Source organism: Monodon monoceros, unplaced genomic scaffold, assembly GCF_005190385.1.
Source record: "Monodon monoceros isolate NGI ecotype Baffin Bay Population unplaced genomic scaffold, NGI_Narwhal_1 Super_Scaffold_20, whole genome shotgun sequence".
NCBI classification, from domain to species: Eukaryota; Metazoa; Chordata; class Mammalia; order Artiodactyla; family Monodontidae; genus Monodon; species Monodon monoceros.
In genome coordinates this window covers 133,976,771-133,991,309 of record NW_021703777.1, presented here as the reverse complement: position 1 = coordinate 133,991,309, position 14,539 = coordinate 133,976,771, and the positions used below count along the sequence as shown (strand labels likewise).

Genomic DNA, 14,539 nt, shown 5'->3' with positions numbered 1-14,539 from the left:
CGGGGAGGGCTGGGGTAGATGGCCCAGGTGAGCCTTTGATACACTCAGCAGGGGGCTCCACGGCGGGCTGGAGGTGGGACTGGCCAGGCTGGGCAGGAGGACAGCCAGGTGGGGGGCACTTGGACCCCCTTCTCCTGTCTCCATCACTTTCAGGACACAGAACTGGGGTAGAGAGGTATGGAGCCATGTACCCGCCCTTGGGTCCTAATGGGACACATCACATGGGGCAGGCTGGCAGAGTGGTGCAGTGGTTACTATGCTGGGCTCTGGAGCTCTGCCCCTACCTACCTGCTGTGTGACTTCAGACAACAGACCTAACCTCTCTGTGCCTCTGTTTCTTCAACTATAAACAGATATAACAGTCCCGACCTCACAGGGTGGTTTGAGGATTAAAGGCAGACAGAGCACAATGCTGGACATTCAGTGAGGGTCCAGGGAAGGGAGAAGAGGCCCAGGGAATCCCACCGCCTGAAACTGGGGTTTGAGGGGAGGACTTGCCCAAAGCCACACCGTGAGTGACTGGCTGGGGGGACCTGGCCTGGGTCGGCTAGACTCACAGTCCTGCCCGCTCATACCCGAGGACGGGATGCAGCAGCAGGGTGGCCCCCGGGGACAGGGCCCAGTCCCCAGACACTCCCCAGGAGGCAGCCCAGGGAGGGGAGCCTGAGGACTCCAGGTTTCGGCAAAAAACATTTATTGCTACTTGACCCCTGCCCTCGTGCCCGCATTTCCCAGGAAGCGAGCCCCCTGAGACACTGGGACAGACGGAGGCCACGGCTCAGGACGGCGGCCCGGGGACCAGCCAGGCCGCCCGCCCGCAACACCGCCCAGGGGCCAGGTGTCCCCGGCGGATGTTAAGCTCGGTGGCAAAGGTCCGAGCCTTCTGGTAGAAGAACAGGGACTTCTCCCGGTCCAGGAGGAAGTTGTGGTAGATGGCAGCCAGGCGCGTGTAGATCTTCATCTGCGCCTTCTTGTTGCCCAGGTCCACGGCCGCTGCCAGTGCCAGCTGGTAGTACCCGGCCGCGTCGAGCGGGTCCTGCAGGGGGCACGGCATGTAATCAATGGGACAGCTCCGCACCGGGTGCTTTGGGGGAGCTGTCTCCCCCAAGGCTGTGCCCTGCCTACCCCTCCAACCCCAGGGCTGGGCCCACGACAGGGCTCCAGGGGGACAGGACGCTTCATCGCCCCAGACGGGCCACAGCTTCAGTGCCTCTGGGCTGGCCGTGCATGCTTCCCCCAAGGAGGCGCCCACCTGCTCCCGGGGCTGCCTGAGAGCAGCTGGAGGTCTGCGGGGGCCTGGACTGGTGTCTCGGTGGCCCTGGTCCCTCCTGTGCTCTAGACCCACTGGTCCTCCCCCTTCCTGGAGCCAGGGTCTCGAACCTCGTAGCACCCAGCATCAGCATCCCCTCGTCCTGGAAGCCTCTTCCCTGCTCACCCCTGGGAACTGGGGGGACATCTGTGGCTTCCCCTTGAGCTGAGCTGGGGTCTAACCGGCTGCTCTGAGAGCCCCCAGCAGGGCTACCCCGGCCCAGGGTGGCCACGGCTTGACTCCCTCCAGCCCACGTCCACACTGATGCCAGCACGAACGGCCTTCCCCAGGCCAGGCCCAGCGCAAAGCCGCTCACGGGTGTCATCTCAGAATCCCCTGCAGCTCCAAGGGGGCGTGCCTCCCCCCAGGTCATGGGATCCCGTTTCAGACACATCTTTGCCTCAAACCCAACGTCCCCAGGCTGGGATGTTCCCCCACCCCCGCCAACTCCTGTCTCCCACCCCAGCATCCCCAGGTCCTCCACCCAAGGTCACCCAAGGGACTGCTCTAAACCCAAACCCAGCCCGGCCACCCCCTGCTCACAATGCCTGCCCAGGACAGAGGACAAAGTCCAAAGTCACCAGCCCTGGCCCCTCACTCCCCCCCACCGCCCCCCGCCGAGCAAGGACCCAGAAGACAATTAAAGCAGGTGTGTGTAGCAGTTCAGTGACACTGTCCCAGCCCCGGCCCCGGCCAGGCACAGGACCCTGTGTGGATGGCAGGGACAGGGAGGCCAACACGGCTGATTCTGGAACTACAGGACCACAAGGGTCGACCAGCGCTGAAACAGAGGGAAGCTGTGGGAGCCTGGGAAGCACCTGACTCAGCCTGGGGTGGGATGGGAGGGCTTCCTGGAGGAGGAGGCATCTCAAATAATGGAAGGAATTGGCCAGAGTGGGCGGTTGGGGGTGGTGGTGTGCATTCCTGTGCATGTGTGCACATGTGTGTGTAGAGGCTAGCGGGTGGCAGACCCAGAATTCACACTCAAATCTTTCCTAGTCCAAGCCTCGCTCTTTCAGCTATGACCCACTACACACAGGCTAAAGATGGTCCTGCCTCTGTCCAAGTCCTCTTTCTCCTTCCCATCCCTGCCCCAAGCAGGAGAGCCCCTGGGTCACACACAGGGCACGAGGGGGCCGCTTTCCCTCCTGGGCATGTGGAGAAGGATGGGAGGTGAGGGAATTCCAAGGCCTCAGCATGGTAAAGGCAGGCGTGGCCTTGGCAGGGCGATCACGGTGAGGCTGTGGATGGTAGCACAGGCTGGGAAGCCCATTTGGAGGGAAGCGAAGGCGTTCTCTGCCCCTTGACCCCAGCTGCCCGGCCAAGGGAACCTGGCCTCAGCTGCAGCCCTGCCCTTTCCTTCCTGCCCGGAGTGACCGTGGAGGGATTAGCCCCCGTCCCCAGGGCTCCCTCCCAGCGTCAGAGGCCAGCGAACGCTCCGCCTGGGCTTAGATCAGATACCTGGGGTCTGGAACTGACCCTGGCCTGGCTCACCCCCACTTCCCCATCTTGGGTAAATCTGTTCACCTCCCCAGCCTCAGTTTCCCCTTCTTGTTTTGAGCTGAGGAACCTCACACGGCTCCCTGCTGAGGTACAGAAGTGATCATGCAGAACCTGGGGTGGTACGTGCTCGATGTGGCCCTATCCTCAGACCGTCCAGGGCCACAAGGCTCGGGGCGAACGGAGAGGTTGGCTCAGGAGAGGCTGGCCCCAGTCGCTCCACCACCAGGCCCCCCGTCCAGGGGGGGGGGGTCCCTGATGTGGAGAGAACGAGCAGGGTCGCAGGGCCCGAGGGTGCCAGGGTGTGAGTCTCGGAGGCCCATGCCCGCAGGGCCACAGGGCTGCAGAGTCCCAGGTGCTGAAGGCGAAGCGCGCTATTCCTCATTCTACCGTAGTTAGCTACCCACTCCCGGCCTCAGTCTCTGCCCTGTCCTGTGGACTCACCAGATCCTCCTACAGCAAAGCATTTGAAGAGCCAACCACACAAACCCCGGACAGCACGGAGCCCGGACCCCGGTGGGGCTCAGCCGCAGGTCATCGCTGCCCTTGGGATCCCCCAGCACGGCCTGGCTCTGACACGGCAGAGGCTGCAGTGATCTCTTCTGACCACCATGTGTCACCAGTGCACAGGCTGGCCTGCCCCATAGACAGGGGACTGGGGGTTACCTGCAGGGAGTGGGGGATCTTCCAGGGCCACCCCAGCTCCTAGATGCCATTAGTTGGGGAGGGGAAAGGGAAGTGCTCAGCCCCTGGGCTGGGGCACCCTCGCCCCTCAACCAACACAGAGCAGGGACACTGTGCAGGTGCTGTGCTAGACCCGGAGTGGGGGTGATGGGGAGTGTCTGCCTGTACGGGGAGGGGCGGGAAACAATAGAGGAGACATTTCCAGGCCCTTGTCTGCATCCACTGCGGGGCTCAGAGACAAATGGAAAAGCGGTCCCCTTCTCCTCCCAGTCCTGCGGCTCTGACAGGGCAGCGGCTCAGCCAGGGTGCTTGAGTGGTATCCCTGCCATAAAACCTGTGGCACCCCACCTTGAGCCCCAGCTTCCCTCTCTGTGAAGTGAGGTGATAATAGTGCCCCTACCCGCATCCAAGTGATGTGAGGATTCCAGGAAGGAAGCGCTCTGCACAGACTGCCAAACTTCCTGGAGGAGATGCCAGGGTTTGGGTTGCACCTTGCAACGTGGGTCTCTGGGAATGACGGTGACCCTTCCCCTGCCCCAGGAATGTCTTTATCCCCCTCCCCCATTATTTTGTGGCTAATTCCTGCTTGACTCTCGAGACTCAGCTTTGCGGTCACCTCCTCCAGGAGCCCCCCGCCGCCACTACGCTCCATTTTGTCCCTTACCCAATGGCTGCATCATCCATTCGCACGTCAGCCTCCTGCACTGACCATGAGCTCTAGAGGGCAGGGCCTGACCCGCAGGGGGACTCAGAGAGTGTCCACTGGCCTCGCCTCTCCTCACAGGAAGCCCAGAGCTCCGGGGAGACCACTGGGACCCAGGCCTCCCCGGTGTGGGTGCACGATGGCTGCCTCGCCCCAGCGTCCCAGCCCTGCCTGCACCTGCACCCCCCACCTTGAGGTCGTAGAAGATGATGTCGCCGAGCACCAGATACACCTTCACGTAGTACAGGGTCTCCTCGTCAAATTCCAGTGGCGAGGTGCAGAGCGAGAGTGCCTTGAGGTAGAAGTGCTCGGCCAGCTCCCCGTGGCCCAGCTGCTGGTGCAGGGCGGCCAGCCGATGGTAGGCCACCCGCTCGTTCAGCCGGTCCCCTGGGGATGCAGGGAGGGGCCACGAGTGAGGACACGGCTGCTCAGGGTGGCAGGGCACAGGCCAGCCAGGAGCACCCGGCCGTCACCGCCTCCGAGCTCCAGCCGGCCCCTTCCTGGCCCCAGACTCCCTTTCCCACCTGTATAGGGGACCTGATAAGGCTCGCTCCCCTTCTTCCTCAGGGATGCGGCAGAGTCATGGATCACGCTGCCCTGGCTCTGGGCCTGCACGGACCCTCCTGGACGGGGGGCTTTGGTTACTGTTTTGACTGGAGAACCCAAAGTCCTGCGGTCTGTGCACCTGCAGGTGCCAGGGCTCTGGTCAACCTGCAAACATGACCTTTGGCATCCCGCTGTACAGTCAGCGGCCCCTACCCCGTCCTCGGGGAGTCACCACACGAGGCTGTCTCCAAGATCCTCCCCCTTCCAGGACTCCCCTGCTGAGCACCTACTGTGTGCCCAGCCCTCTTGGGCTCCCTGTCTCGGGGAAGACATTAGGCACAGAGGGATGCCGGGCATTGAGGGACCGGCCTCTGGAAAGGGGACCAGGATTTGGCCAGCCAGCAGGGGCTGCTGGTGGCGAGTGGGGAAGGGACAGCGGGAGGGGACAGCAGGCAGAAAGGCATGGGGTGGGCCCGCCTGGCGCCTTGGCCAGCCTCGTGGTCAGCTAGGTGGGGGGCAGCGGGGGAGCCGCAGAGCTGGCGTTGCTGGTCCAGCCTGCGGCGCTTCCTGAGACCCCGGGCGGGCGGGCGGGCGGGGCGGGTGCGCTGCTGCCCGTCTCAGCAGCCTGGCCCGCAGGAGAGGCGCCTGCAGCCCAGGAGACGCGCGGCCGCGCTCAGACCTCAGGGGTGGGCCCGGGGTGCGGCTTACCGAGGGTGATGCTGAGTGCCAGGGCCGTGTGGGCGAACTCCAGGCCCTCCTGCGGCGCCTCCGTCTCGGCCAGCAGCGCTGCCAGCTTGTTGCAGAGCCGCAGCTCGGCCTCTTGGCTCCCCGTGTTCACGGCCAGGGGCAGCGCCCGGTCCTGCGAGCACAGGCGGGCGGGTCAGGCCTCCGCCCGCAGCAGCCAGACAGGCCCAGTACCCTCCTCAGAGCCCCCACTAACCCACTGGAGCTTTACACAGCTCTGCCCCCCCAGGAAAGGCCAGCTCAGAGTGGTGTGACACCCCAGCGTCACTGGGCCATGAGTAAGCTGGGTGTGAGCCTTGCCCATTGAGCTACACCACACACACTCAGACCAGCCCTGACCCTCCTGGGTGGTGGGCGCCTGACCAGGAAGGTCCAACACCCCTCTAGGCTCTAAATACGCCGCGTTTATCTGCCCCCTGGGGCTGAGCCACACGCACGAGCTGGGTAGACGGACGGGGAGAAGCTGCCCTCCCTGGCAGGCACGTGCAGACCTGGCCCTGGTCCGGGTCCTCCCCCTGACGTGCTGTGTGTCCTTAGGCACACCCCTGTGCCTCTCTGAGCCTGTTTCTTCATCTGTAAAACGGGGACAGTCCTCGCATCCCAGGGTTGTTTGGATCACGGGGATGCATGTCCTATGATGGTCCTTCTTTGCTCTGTCCCTCCCAGGCTGGGGATGGGGGCCAAGGTCATCCCTGACCAAACCACTGGGAAACTAAACATGGAGGTGGGGGACGCTGCTTCCAGGAGGGATGCCCCCTGAGGCCCACCCGCCTGGACCCACAGGCGCCGCTCACCCGGTAGAAGGACACGGCTTTCTCCCGCTCCCAGGTCCCGTTGAAGAAGATGTCTCCAGCCGCCTCAAAGAGCTGCAGCCCCAGCTTGGGGTCCCCTGTGTACAGGGCCACGTTCTGTGCCACCTGTGGGGATGCAGAAACTCTCATGGGTCCCCCAGTGACCCGGCAGGGCGAGGTGGCCGGGCCCGCTGGGGGAAGCTCACAGCCACCTGCCGGCCACCCGGGACCCTCTATCACACTGACACGGAGTGAGGGTTCTTTCCTCTCATACACTTCAGTCCCTGTGCATGTGGGGCCCTCGTCACCTGCTGGCATGAGGACAAATCATCTAAGCCCTGTGTCCCAGGAGGAGGCCTTTCCAGCTGAGGCCCCAGGAGCCAGCACGTGTGGGCTGGGGAGGCACTTGGGACGGAACTCAGAGCCAGCCTCCGAATCCCGCCAGCCATGCCCAGACCACAGCATCCTCTGCTCGGCTTCACCTGGGGCTCCCAAATCCTGGCTCCTTGGGCCCCCCTATTTTCCCTCCCAAGCACTTAGAGACACCCGACCGCATGTCCACTCGTCTCTCCTGCCAGAGGACTGAGGCTGTCGCTCCTCTGCTGCGTCCAGGGCTTCGCACGTGCCTGGCGCATAGTAGGTGCTCAGAAAAAAACGCCGAGTGACTGAGGGGACCAGCCCTGGTCCGCAGTCCAGCCACACCCAGCAGCTCGCAGCCCTGACCTTGCTGCACTCCTGGGCACCGCTGGGCCTTTGCACCTATGAGTCCTGGTGCAGGAATACCCCATATGCCTACCACCGCCCTACAATTCAAACAGCCTCCGTGACCCCAGGCTGACCGTGCACACCCCCGGCTCCTTTCTGCGCCGCAGCCCTGGCCTCAGGCAGCATTGCTTGTAGAGGAGGCTGTACCCTCCACCAGCCGCCAGCTACTGATCTGGTTCATCAACCCCGGCCTGGCCCAGGGGAGGTACACAGCCGGTGCCCACAAAGGAAAAAACCCCACAAGGCTCTTGTGTCTCTCAATTTGTCACAAATCACGTCATGTTTGAGAAACTGTCAAAAAACGGAGCTTCTGTGATAAATGTGTTTTTTAAGGAGAAATGCTGTGCACTGCTGAAGCAAGTTCTGTGTGTCAGCTGAGTGGGCACAACATTTGCACATTTATCGAGCACTTGCTGTGTACCAACACAGTCGGGGGCACTGTCCCCAGAGCCTCTGTCCCCAGAGCTCAGTTGGTTATGGAAGATGCTGGAGGTCTGGGGCGGCGGGAGATGGCGCGGGCACCTGGCACGCGGCGGCTTAGGGATGAGTGGGCGGGTGGGTGAGTGACCGCGCGCACACGCCCGGAGCCCTCGCACCTGGATGTAGAGATCCACCAGCTCGTTCTGCTGGAGGATATAGTAGATCTTCCCCGCCTGCAGCCAGGCGTGTGCCTCCTTGTCCTTCTTCTGCAGGTCGATGAATATCCCCAGACTGCACTTCGTGTAGTCCAGCGCGGATTTGTAGGCCCTGGAATTAGATGTGGGCGGTCAGAACAGGTCTCCCAGGCCGGCCGCCCACATGGAGTGGATGGGGTTCTCCCCGGGGCCGTCTGGTGACCATGGACCTGAAACGTCAGGAGCAGGAAAAGAGTCTGCCCTTCCCAGGCTGTTGGGAGATCCGGGATGAACATACAGCAACTCGTCCAGCAAAGATGAAGGAGGCCCTTGGGATGGAAGCGGGCAGCCTCAAGGCAGGAGGAGCGTGCTGTTCGTCTGCCTCACTTCCCCAAACACAGGCCCGTGTCACTTCCAGACGCAGCAGGGATTGTGGCCACTGGGCAGAAATTTAGAGATCGTCCAGGCTACTGGCTATCACACCAAGCGAAAATCGGAACCACCCAGGGGGGCTGTTCAGACACAGATCGCAGGGCTCTGCTCCCAGAGCTGCTGACTCAGGAAGTCTGGAGTGAGGCCTGGGAATGTGCATTTCCAACCAGCGCCCCGGCAAGGTGGAGGCTGCCGATCCGGGGTCCCCACTTTGTGGAGCATCGATCTAGGTCGCTGGCCCATTGGCCCTGCTGTGAAACCGAGGCCTGAGGATGAGAGGCGGAGGCCAAGACTGGCACATCTCCTGAGTCCTGGGGAACCTGGCTCCTTCCCTGCCCTCGGGGAGCCCCCACGCTGGAGGGGTTGTTGTGAGACTCTGCCAGCCTGCAGGCTGTGTGGTCCAGCCATTTGTGACCCACCCCCGGTCAGGACGCTCTGGGTGGGCTTCTTCACATGTGGTTCTGAAATCCTGTCCCAGGGAAGCAGGTGGGACAGTCAGCTGTCTCCAGTGGATGAGAATCCTCTGGGCACACGTGGCTGCTGTCCTCACATCTGAGGGGACAGACGAGGACCAGACTACCTTGCCCAGAGCTGGGCCAGTGAGAAAAGACTCAGGGCAGAGCGGGGTCAGCTTCCAGAAGCCACCACGGCAGGAAGAAAGGTCCAGAAGCACATGCTCTGCCTCCCTTGGGGATGAGACCAGGCCCGCTGGCCCAGAGCCTGTCTGACCCTAAGGGATGAAATGGCCCTTGAGGAGGGGCTGTCCTAGGATGGTGGTCCAGCATCCTCACCACCCTTCCCGCCCCCAGGGCCAGCCCTCACCTCTCGGTGCCCAGGGACAGGTAGAGCTGGCTGATGGCCTCCAGGAGCTGCCCCTCCAGCACCTTGTCGGCCACCCTGCGGGCCAGCGAAAGCTGGAACTCGTGGTAAACGACGCACTGGGCCTCACTGGGCATGACTGTGCTGTAGAAGTGACACAGCCGCTGGACAGCGTGCAGCTGGCCTGGGCGGGAGACAAAAGGAAAAGGCCCCCATCATGCATCACAGCAACGTTTGCAGGGTCAAAGTCCCCTGCTGGGTGCCCGCCTCTGTGAGCTGGGGTCATTGCACATGCAGACAGGCTGAGTGTCCTGCTCAAGGTCACACAGCCGGCGAGCATCTCGAGACAGGGCCAGGCCAGGCACGTCACAGGGGCTCGAGGGACAGCACCGACCACTTTTATAACCCTCAGGCTGGGCCGTCCTGGCCAGGCTCTCCCACCGCGCCAGGGTGCTGTTTCTGCTTCACAAAGCTCCTCCCAGCCAAACAGGGGCTGCCCTTACATTGAGCGGACAAGGCAGGGACCACCGGCACCCCCCTGTGGCAGAGGGGCAAGCTGAGTTCAAAGCTGGAGCACACGGCATGCGGTGGAGAAGGGATTCAAATCCAGCTCCGGTATTCCAGAGCCGATGCTCCTTCATGAAGCCGGGCTCCAAGCCCTCAGCCATACTTGCCTCTCCTAAAACCAGAGGGTTGGGAACCGTTGGGAGCTTCCACTCTTAAAAATGACCCGGGGATGAACAAGCCAAGAGAAGACTTGAACGACATGGCGAACCAACCAGACCTAACAGATCACAGAACACGTCCCCAGCAACAGCAGAACACGTGTTCTTCACGTGCCCACGAACATTCTCCAGGAAGGACCAGAGGCTGGATCACAAAACTATTCTCTGTAAACATAAAAGGATTGAAACCATGCGAAGCATGTTCTCCAGGTGCAACGGAATGAAATCAGGAATCAGTAACAGAAGGAAGTTTGGGAAATTCACAGATCTGTATACATGAACAGCATATTCCTCAATCACCAATGGGTCAAGGAAGGAAACTAAAAGATATTTGAGATGAGCGAGCATAAAAGCACAACGTACCACAATTTAGGGGATGCAGAGAAAGCAGTGCTTAGAGGGACTTTATTACTGTAAATGCTTGTGTCAAAAAAAGAATAAAAAATTCAAATCAAAACCCTAAACTTCCCCCTTAAGAAACTAGAAAAAGAAAAGTTAATTAGACCCAAAGCAAGCAAAAGGAAGGAAAAATAAAAGTTCAAGCGGAAATGATAAACTGATAGAGAATAGAAAGATAGAGAAAATCAATGAAACCCAGTGATGGTTCTTTGAAAAGATTAACAAAATTGACAAATCTTTAGCTGGACTGACTGAGAAAAAAAAGAAAGAAGATGAAAATCACTAAAACCAGGAGTGAAAAAGGGGACATTACTACCGATCTCACGGAAATAAAGGGCATGCTATGAACAGCTGTATGCCAACAAATTAGGTAACCAAGATGGAATGGACACATCCTAGGAAGACACAAACTACTGAAAGGGGCTAAAAAAGGAACCAGACCAAGCACGGAGTGACCCTGGGGTGTCACCCTAGCCCTTAGTCTCCTCACTGTTCAATACAGGGGAGGAGCAAACAACGTGACCCTCTGGGTCCCCCAGCTCTGCCTTCCCAAGTCTGAATCCCCCAGTGCCCGGGTTTGGGGAGGTGGGTCAAAGGAGGTTTCTGATAGGCACACGGGGGGGCCATGTTCCACTGCCAAGCACCACCAGGACCTGCCTGAGGGCACAGGGAGGGTCAGGGACCCAGCTCTTGGTTCCTTCTGGAGGTCCAGAGGGACCCCTTCCAGCCTCAATGAGTGGTCTACATCCCTCAGTAGCTCCCCAGCGCTCTCAGGAAAAACACCAAACCACAGTCTGGGCTCCTGGGCCCCTGCCTAGCTTCCCACCTAAGGTTCGGCCCAGCTCACTCACCCCAGGGCCTTTGCACTGGCTGCTCCTTCTGCCAGACCCCCATCCCGTGCTTGGCTAAAGCCTCCTCATCCCTCAAGTCCCAGACTAATCAGACTGCCCCGACCTACGAGTTGAGGCCTGGTGCCCCCATATTTAAGCTGAGCTCCTGCTTTTGTGGCTCTTGTGACCCAGGCATCTGTTTCCCACGCTTGGCCGCCAGCCCCCAGTGAGGACCACTCGGGTCCCTTTGCAGGTGGAGCCCCACACAGAGCCTGGAGTATTCACACAAGTAGCTGTTGGATGAAGCAACTGTCCTGCACCCTCTGTGCAGGGGAGATGCCAGGTGTGCAGGGCTGCTGGGAGATGCCAGCACCAGCTAAAGCACCCAGCATTCAAGGCCCAGGTGGCTCCTCGGCACGGCTGCCCCTGCCTGGCCTGGGCCACGTCCAGGGTCACCACCGCCCATTTGCCGGAGACTGCCAGGATTCCTGGCCTCGGGACTTTCAATGCCCAAAGCGGGACGGTCCCAGGCAAACTGGGACGAGTCCTTTGCCCTGGTGACATCTGGCCCGGCGTGGGACACCTCAAGGCATCTGCAAACGTCTGCTGGTTTCCAGTACTCGGCATTGTCAGTGCAAAAACCACCGCTCGCCTCTGAATCGCAAACCCCAGGTGTGTTCTGAACAGAGATGGAAAGAAAACGTGTTTTCTTTCTTTCCAGGAAGCCAGTGTGGCCCACACTTACTCTCCAAATGGTCCGTCTCCACGGCGACCAGAAAGGCCCACTCGTAGTAGCACTTGCCCTGCCGGGTGAGGGCCCTGCGGGTGCACAGGTGACCCAGCCGCAGGAGCACCTGGGTGAAGTCTGGGCCGCACTCTCCACTGGGCAGCCGCGAGAAGAGCTTCACGGACTCCAGGAAGTAGTGCTGGGCCAGCCTGCCGGCGCCGGTCTGCAGGCACAGGGTCCCGAAGTTGGCCAGGACCACCGCCTTGTTCCGCTGGTGACCCAGGCGCCTGGCGACCCGCAGGGCGCGGTAGTAGCCCTCGGCCGCCTGCTGAGTCCTGCACATCCTCTTCAGGCCAATAGCCGCCATGTTGGCGATCACGCCTTCCTGGTCCAGGGCAGCCACCGCCGCCTCCAGGACGGACTCCAAGATGTCCAGCGCTGCCGGGATCTGCCTGTGAAGCACGTGCAACCAGGCGAGGGCCACCAGGCGGTCCACCGCCGTGCGGCCGCCGATCTGGGCGTCCATCTCCGCGGCCTGCGTCATGAAGGTGATGGCCCTGCCCTGTCGCCCGTGCTGGCTGTGCAGCCGGGCCAGGCTGGCGTAGATGGGGCCGCGCAGCGCCCGCCCCGCGCCCGAGGCCGGGGAGGCCAGGGCCTGCAGGAGGTAGGGGGCGAGCTGGGCGGGGAGGCGGGGGAGCTGGGGGCTGCCCCGCAGGACCAGGGCCGCGCTCCGGAGCGCGCTGTCTAGCGAGCCCCGTGCCCGCCGCGAGGCCACCTTGACGCAGCTCAGTGCCAGGTGTGGGAGGCACTTGCGGCTGTAGACGTCCGCCAGCAGCAGGTAGCAGTCTACGGGCCACGAGGCGCCCGGAGCCCCCAAGGCCCCGTGCAGCTGCAGCAGCCTCTCCAGGTAGGGCAGGGCCTCCTCCTCGGGCCGCTTGTCACGGGCGTGGTGCTTGGCCAGCAGGAAACAGGCCCGGGCCTCGGCCTGCGGGCTGCGGGCGCCGATAGCCCTCCGCAGGCCCAGCTTCAGGAGCCCCGACTCGGCCTCGGAGCCGCCGACGTGGCCGGGTGTCCCCAGGAGCAGGGCCAAGGCCTTGGGCACCACCTGCGCGCACTTCTCCCTGTTCTTCTGCCGCAGGTGGACGGCGGCCAGGCTGGTGTACACGGCCGCCACCAGGACGAGGTCCCCGAAGCGGCCCCCCAGCGCCCCCAGGGCTTCCTCGAAGTACACGCGGGCCTGGGACAGCTTCAGCCGCCGGACGCACAGCCGCCCCAGCAGGAAGCAGAGCCTGGCCAGGGCCATGGGCAGCCCGGCCTTCTTGGCCACCCCCCGGGCCTCAGCCAGAAGCCGGGCCAGCTCCTCGTCGTCGGTGAAGCCGCCAAACACGCCGTGCAGCCCGGGCGGGGAGAGGCCGTACAGGCCCTGGAAGCCGGCCTCGAAGCCGGGCTTGTCCAGGAACTGCAGCAGGGAGCCCAGGGCCTCCGGGTCAGCCCGGGCATCCCCGGCGTCCAGGCGGAAGGAGGGCTCCTTGGTGTCGGGCGAGCTCGCGCCACCGGATGCCCCGTGGACGCCCGGGGACCCTGGCTCCTTGGGGCAGCCCCGGCAGGACTTGCATCGTTCTAGGACATTCTTCACCTTCTGCAGGGTCTCACGTGGCTCTGGGTGCAGGCAAGGCGGGGGCATCTCTGCAAGTGACCAGAATGCCCACGTGGGTTAGAGTGTGACCTGAGTCCAGGCTGGGCCAGGGGGCGTCCCTCCCCGAGCTGCAGGGTCCCTGTCACTTCTCCCACGGGGCTGCCCTGAGCGTCTGAGATTTCTGTGGATTGTGGAGCGCAGAGCTGGGCACAGTGCGGGGCCACAGTAGGAGCGACTTCTGGGGGGACACAGAGCAGGTTGGCCAAGCTTTTATCGAGGAATGCTCCTCGCCTTTGCCCTTCCCTCTCAGCCAGGTGAGGAGCCCCCGTGAAATCAATCAGTAGCCAATCAGCCCTGCTGGCCAGCGTGAGCTCAAAAGCACCCACAGAACCGACAGTGGCCTGTGTGTCCATCTGCCCGGCTCTAGCGTGGGGGTCATTATGACAGGAAACACCGGGAATGGCTCCCAGAGCCCGGGGCTCCCCCTTCATCTTGGCTGGTTTGGGAATCTGAGGCTCACGGTCACTAAAGGGTTAAAGAGGAGTGCCAGAGAGCCTGGGGACAAGGAGGTGCCCACAGCTGCCCGCCAAGGGACTGTTGGCCTTGGATGGACTCAGCGCCCAGAGGCATGTCCAGCCTCGAGGAGCAAACAAGCTACATTTCCTGTTGCAAAAACGTGGGCTTTGAAGGGGAATTTGTTTGGAAGGAAAGAACCAGGATCTAAAGACTCTTCTGTTTCGAGTTCACTTGTAGAAAAATATGTTCAGAACTGTCTATTAGTCTGTAAAGCCTAAGAATTTAAAAAATTAAGTATGGTTGAGCGGCAAATGTGCGATGTGACCGTGTACTTGATTAGCTAAGAAACGCCTGCATCCAGTGGCGGCAAGTGGGCTCCCCAGGGCATCTTCCCACGTTATCCTGGTTATCCTGTCCCCAACAGCTGAGATCCTCCCCGAAGAGAAGCCTGCAGAGGGTCTGGGGAGGAGGGAGGGCCCTGGAATAGCCCTGGGGCCCCGGGGGCTGGCTTCCGGGCCTCTTCAACCACATCCCACAGTGGTCCGTCTGTGTTTGTGCTTAGATGGATCCCATCCCCAGGGAATCTCAGAGGGTCCTTGGCACCTGTGTCCCCAGGCTCTCCCTGACTCTGACCCCCTACTGTGGGGAGGGGGAGTGTGGAGGGAGAAGGAGGGGGTCTTCCTGAACCAGCCCCCCACAGGAAAGAGCAGATCCTCAAGGGACTTTTCCAACGTAAGGCTCCAAATTCAGCAACCTCCACACCCCCTTCACCCCTCCAAGCAGGGCACGGGGCAAATTT

General features: G+C 61.9%; 1 protein-coding gene across 7 annotated transcripts in view; it reads right to left on the bottom strand.

Moving 5' to 3' along the window:
- Positions 1-685: 685 nt before the first annotated feature.
- The window catches only part of SH3TC1 (SH3 domain and tetratricopeptide repeats 1), a 51,987-nt gene continuing 38,133 nt past the window's right edge, over positions 686-14,539 (bottom strand). For 6 of the 7 annotated variants that reach the window (XM_029234828.1, XM_029234827.1, XM_029234829.1 and 3 more), the window contains 7 exons: positions 11,607-13,274; positions 8,911-9,091; positions 7,639-7,789; positions 6,281-6,403; positions 5,451-5,601; positions 4,387-4,583; positions 686-1,036 (listed from right to left, as the gene is read on the bottom strand). In XM_029234828.1, coding sequence (XP_029090661.1) covers positions 779-1,036; positions 4,387-4,583; positions 5,451-5,601; positions 6,281-6,403; positions 7,639-7,789; positions 8,911-9,091; positions 11,607-13,274 — 2,729 coding nt within the window. In that variant the 3' untranslated portion in view covers positions 686-778. Of the gene's footprint in view, positions 1,037-3,253; positions 4,584-5,450; positions 5,602-6,280; positions 6,404-7,638; positions 7,790-8,910; positions 9,092-11,606; positions 13,275-14,539 lie in introns of all 7 variants that reach the window. The other variant, XR_003795538.1, reaches the window with a different exon arrangement.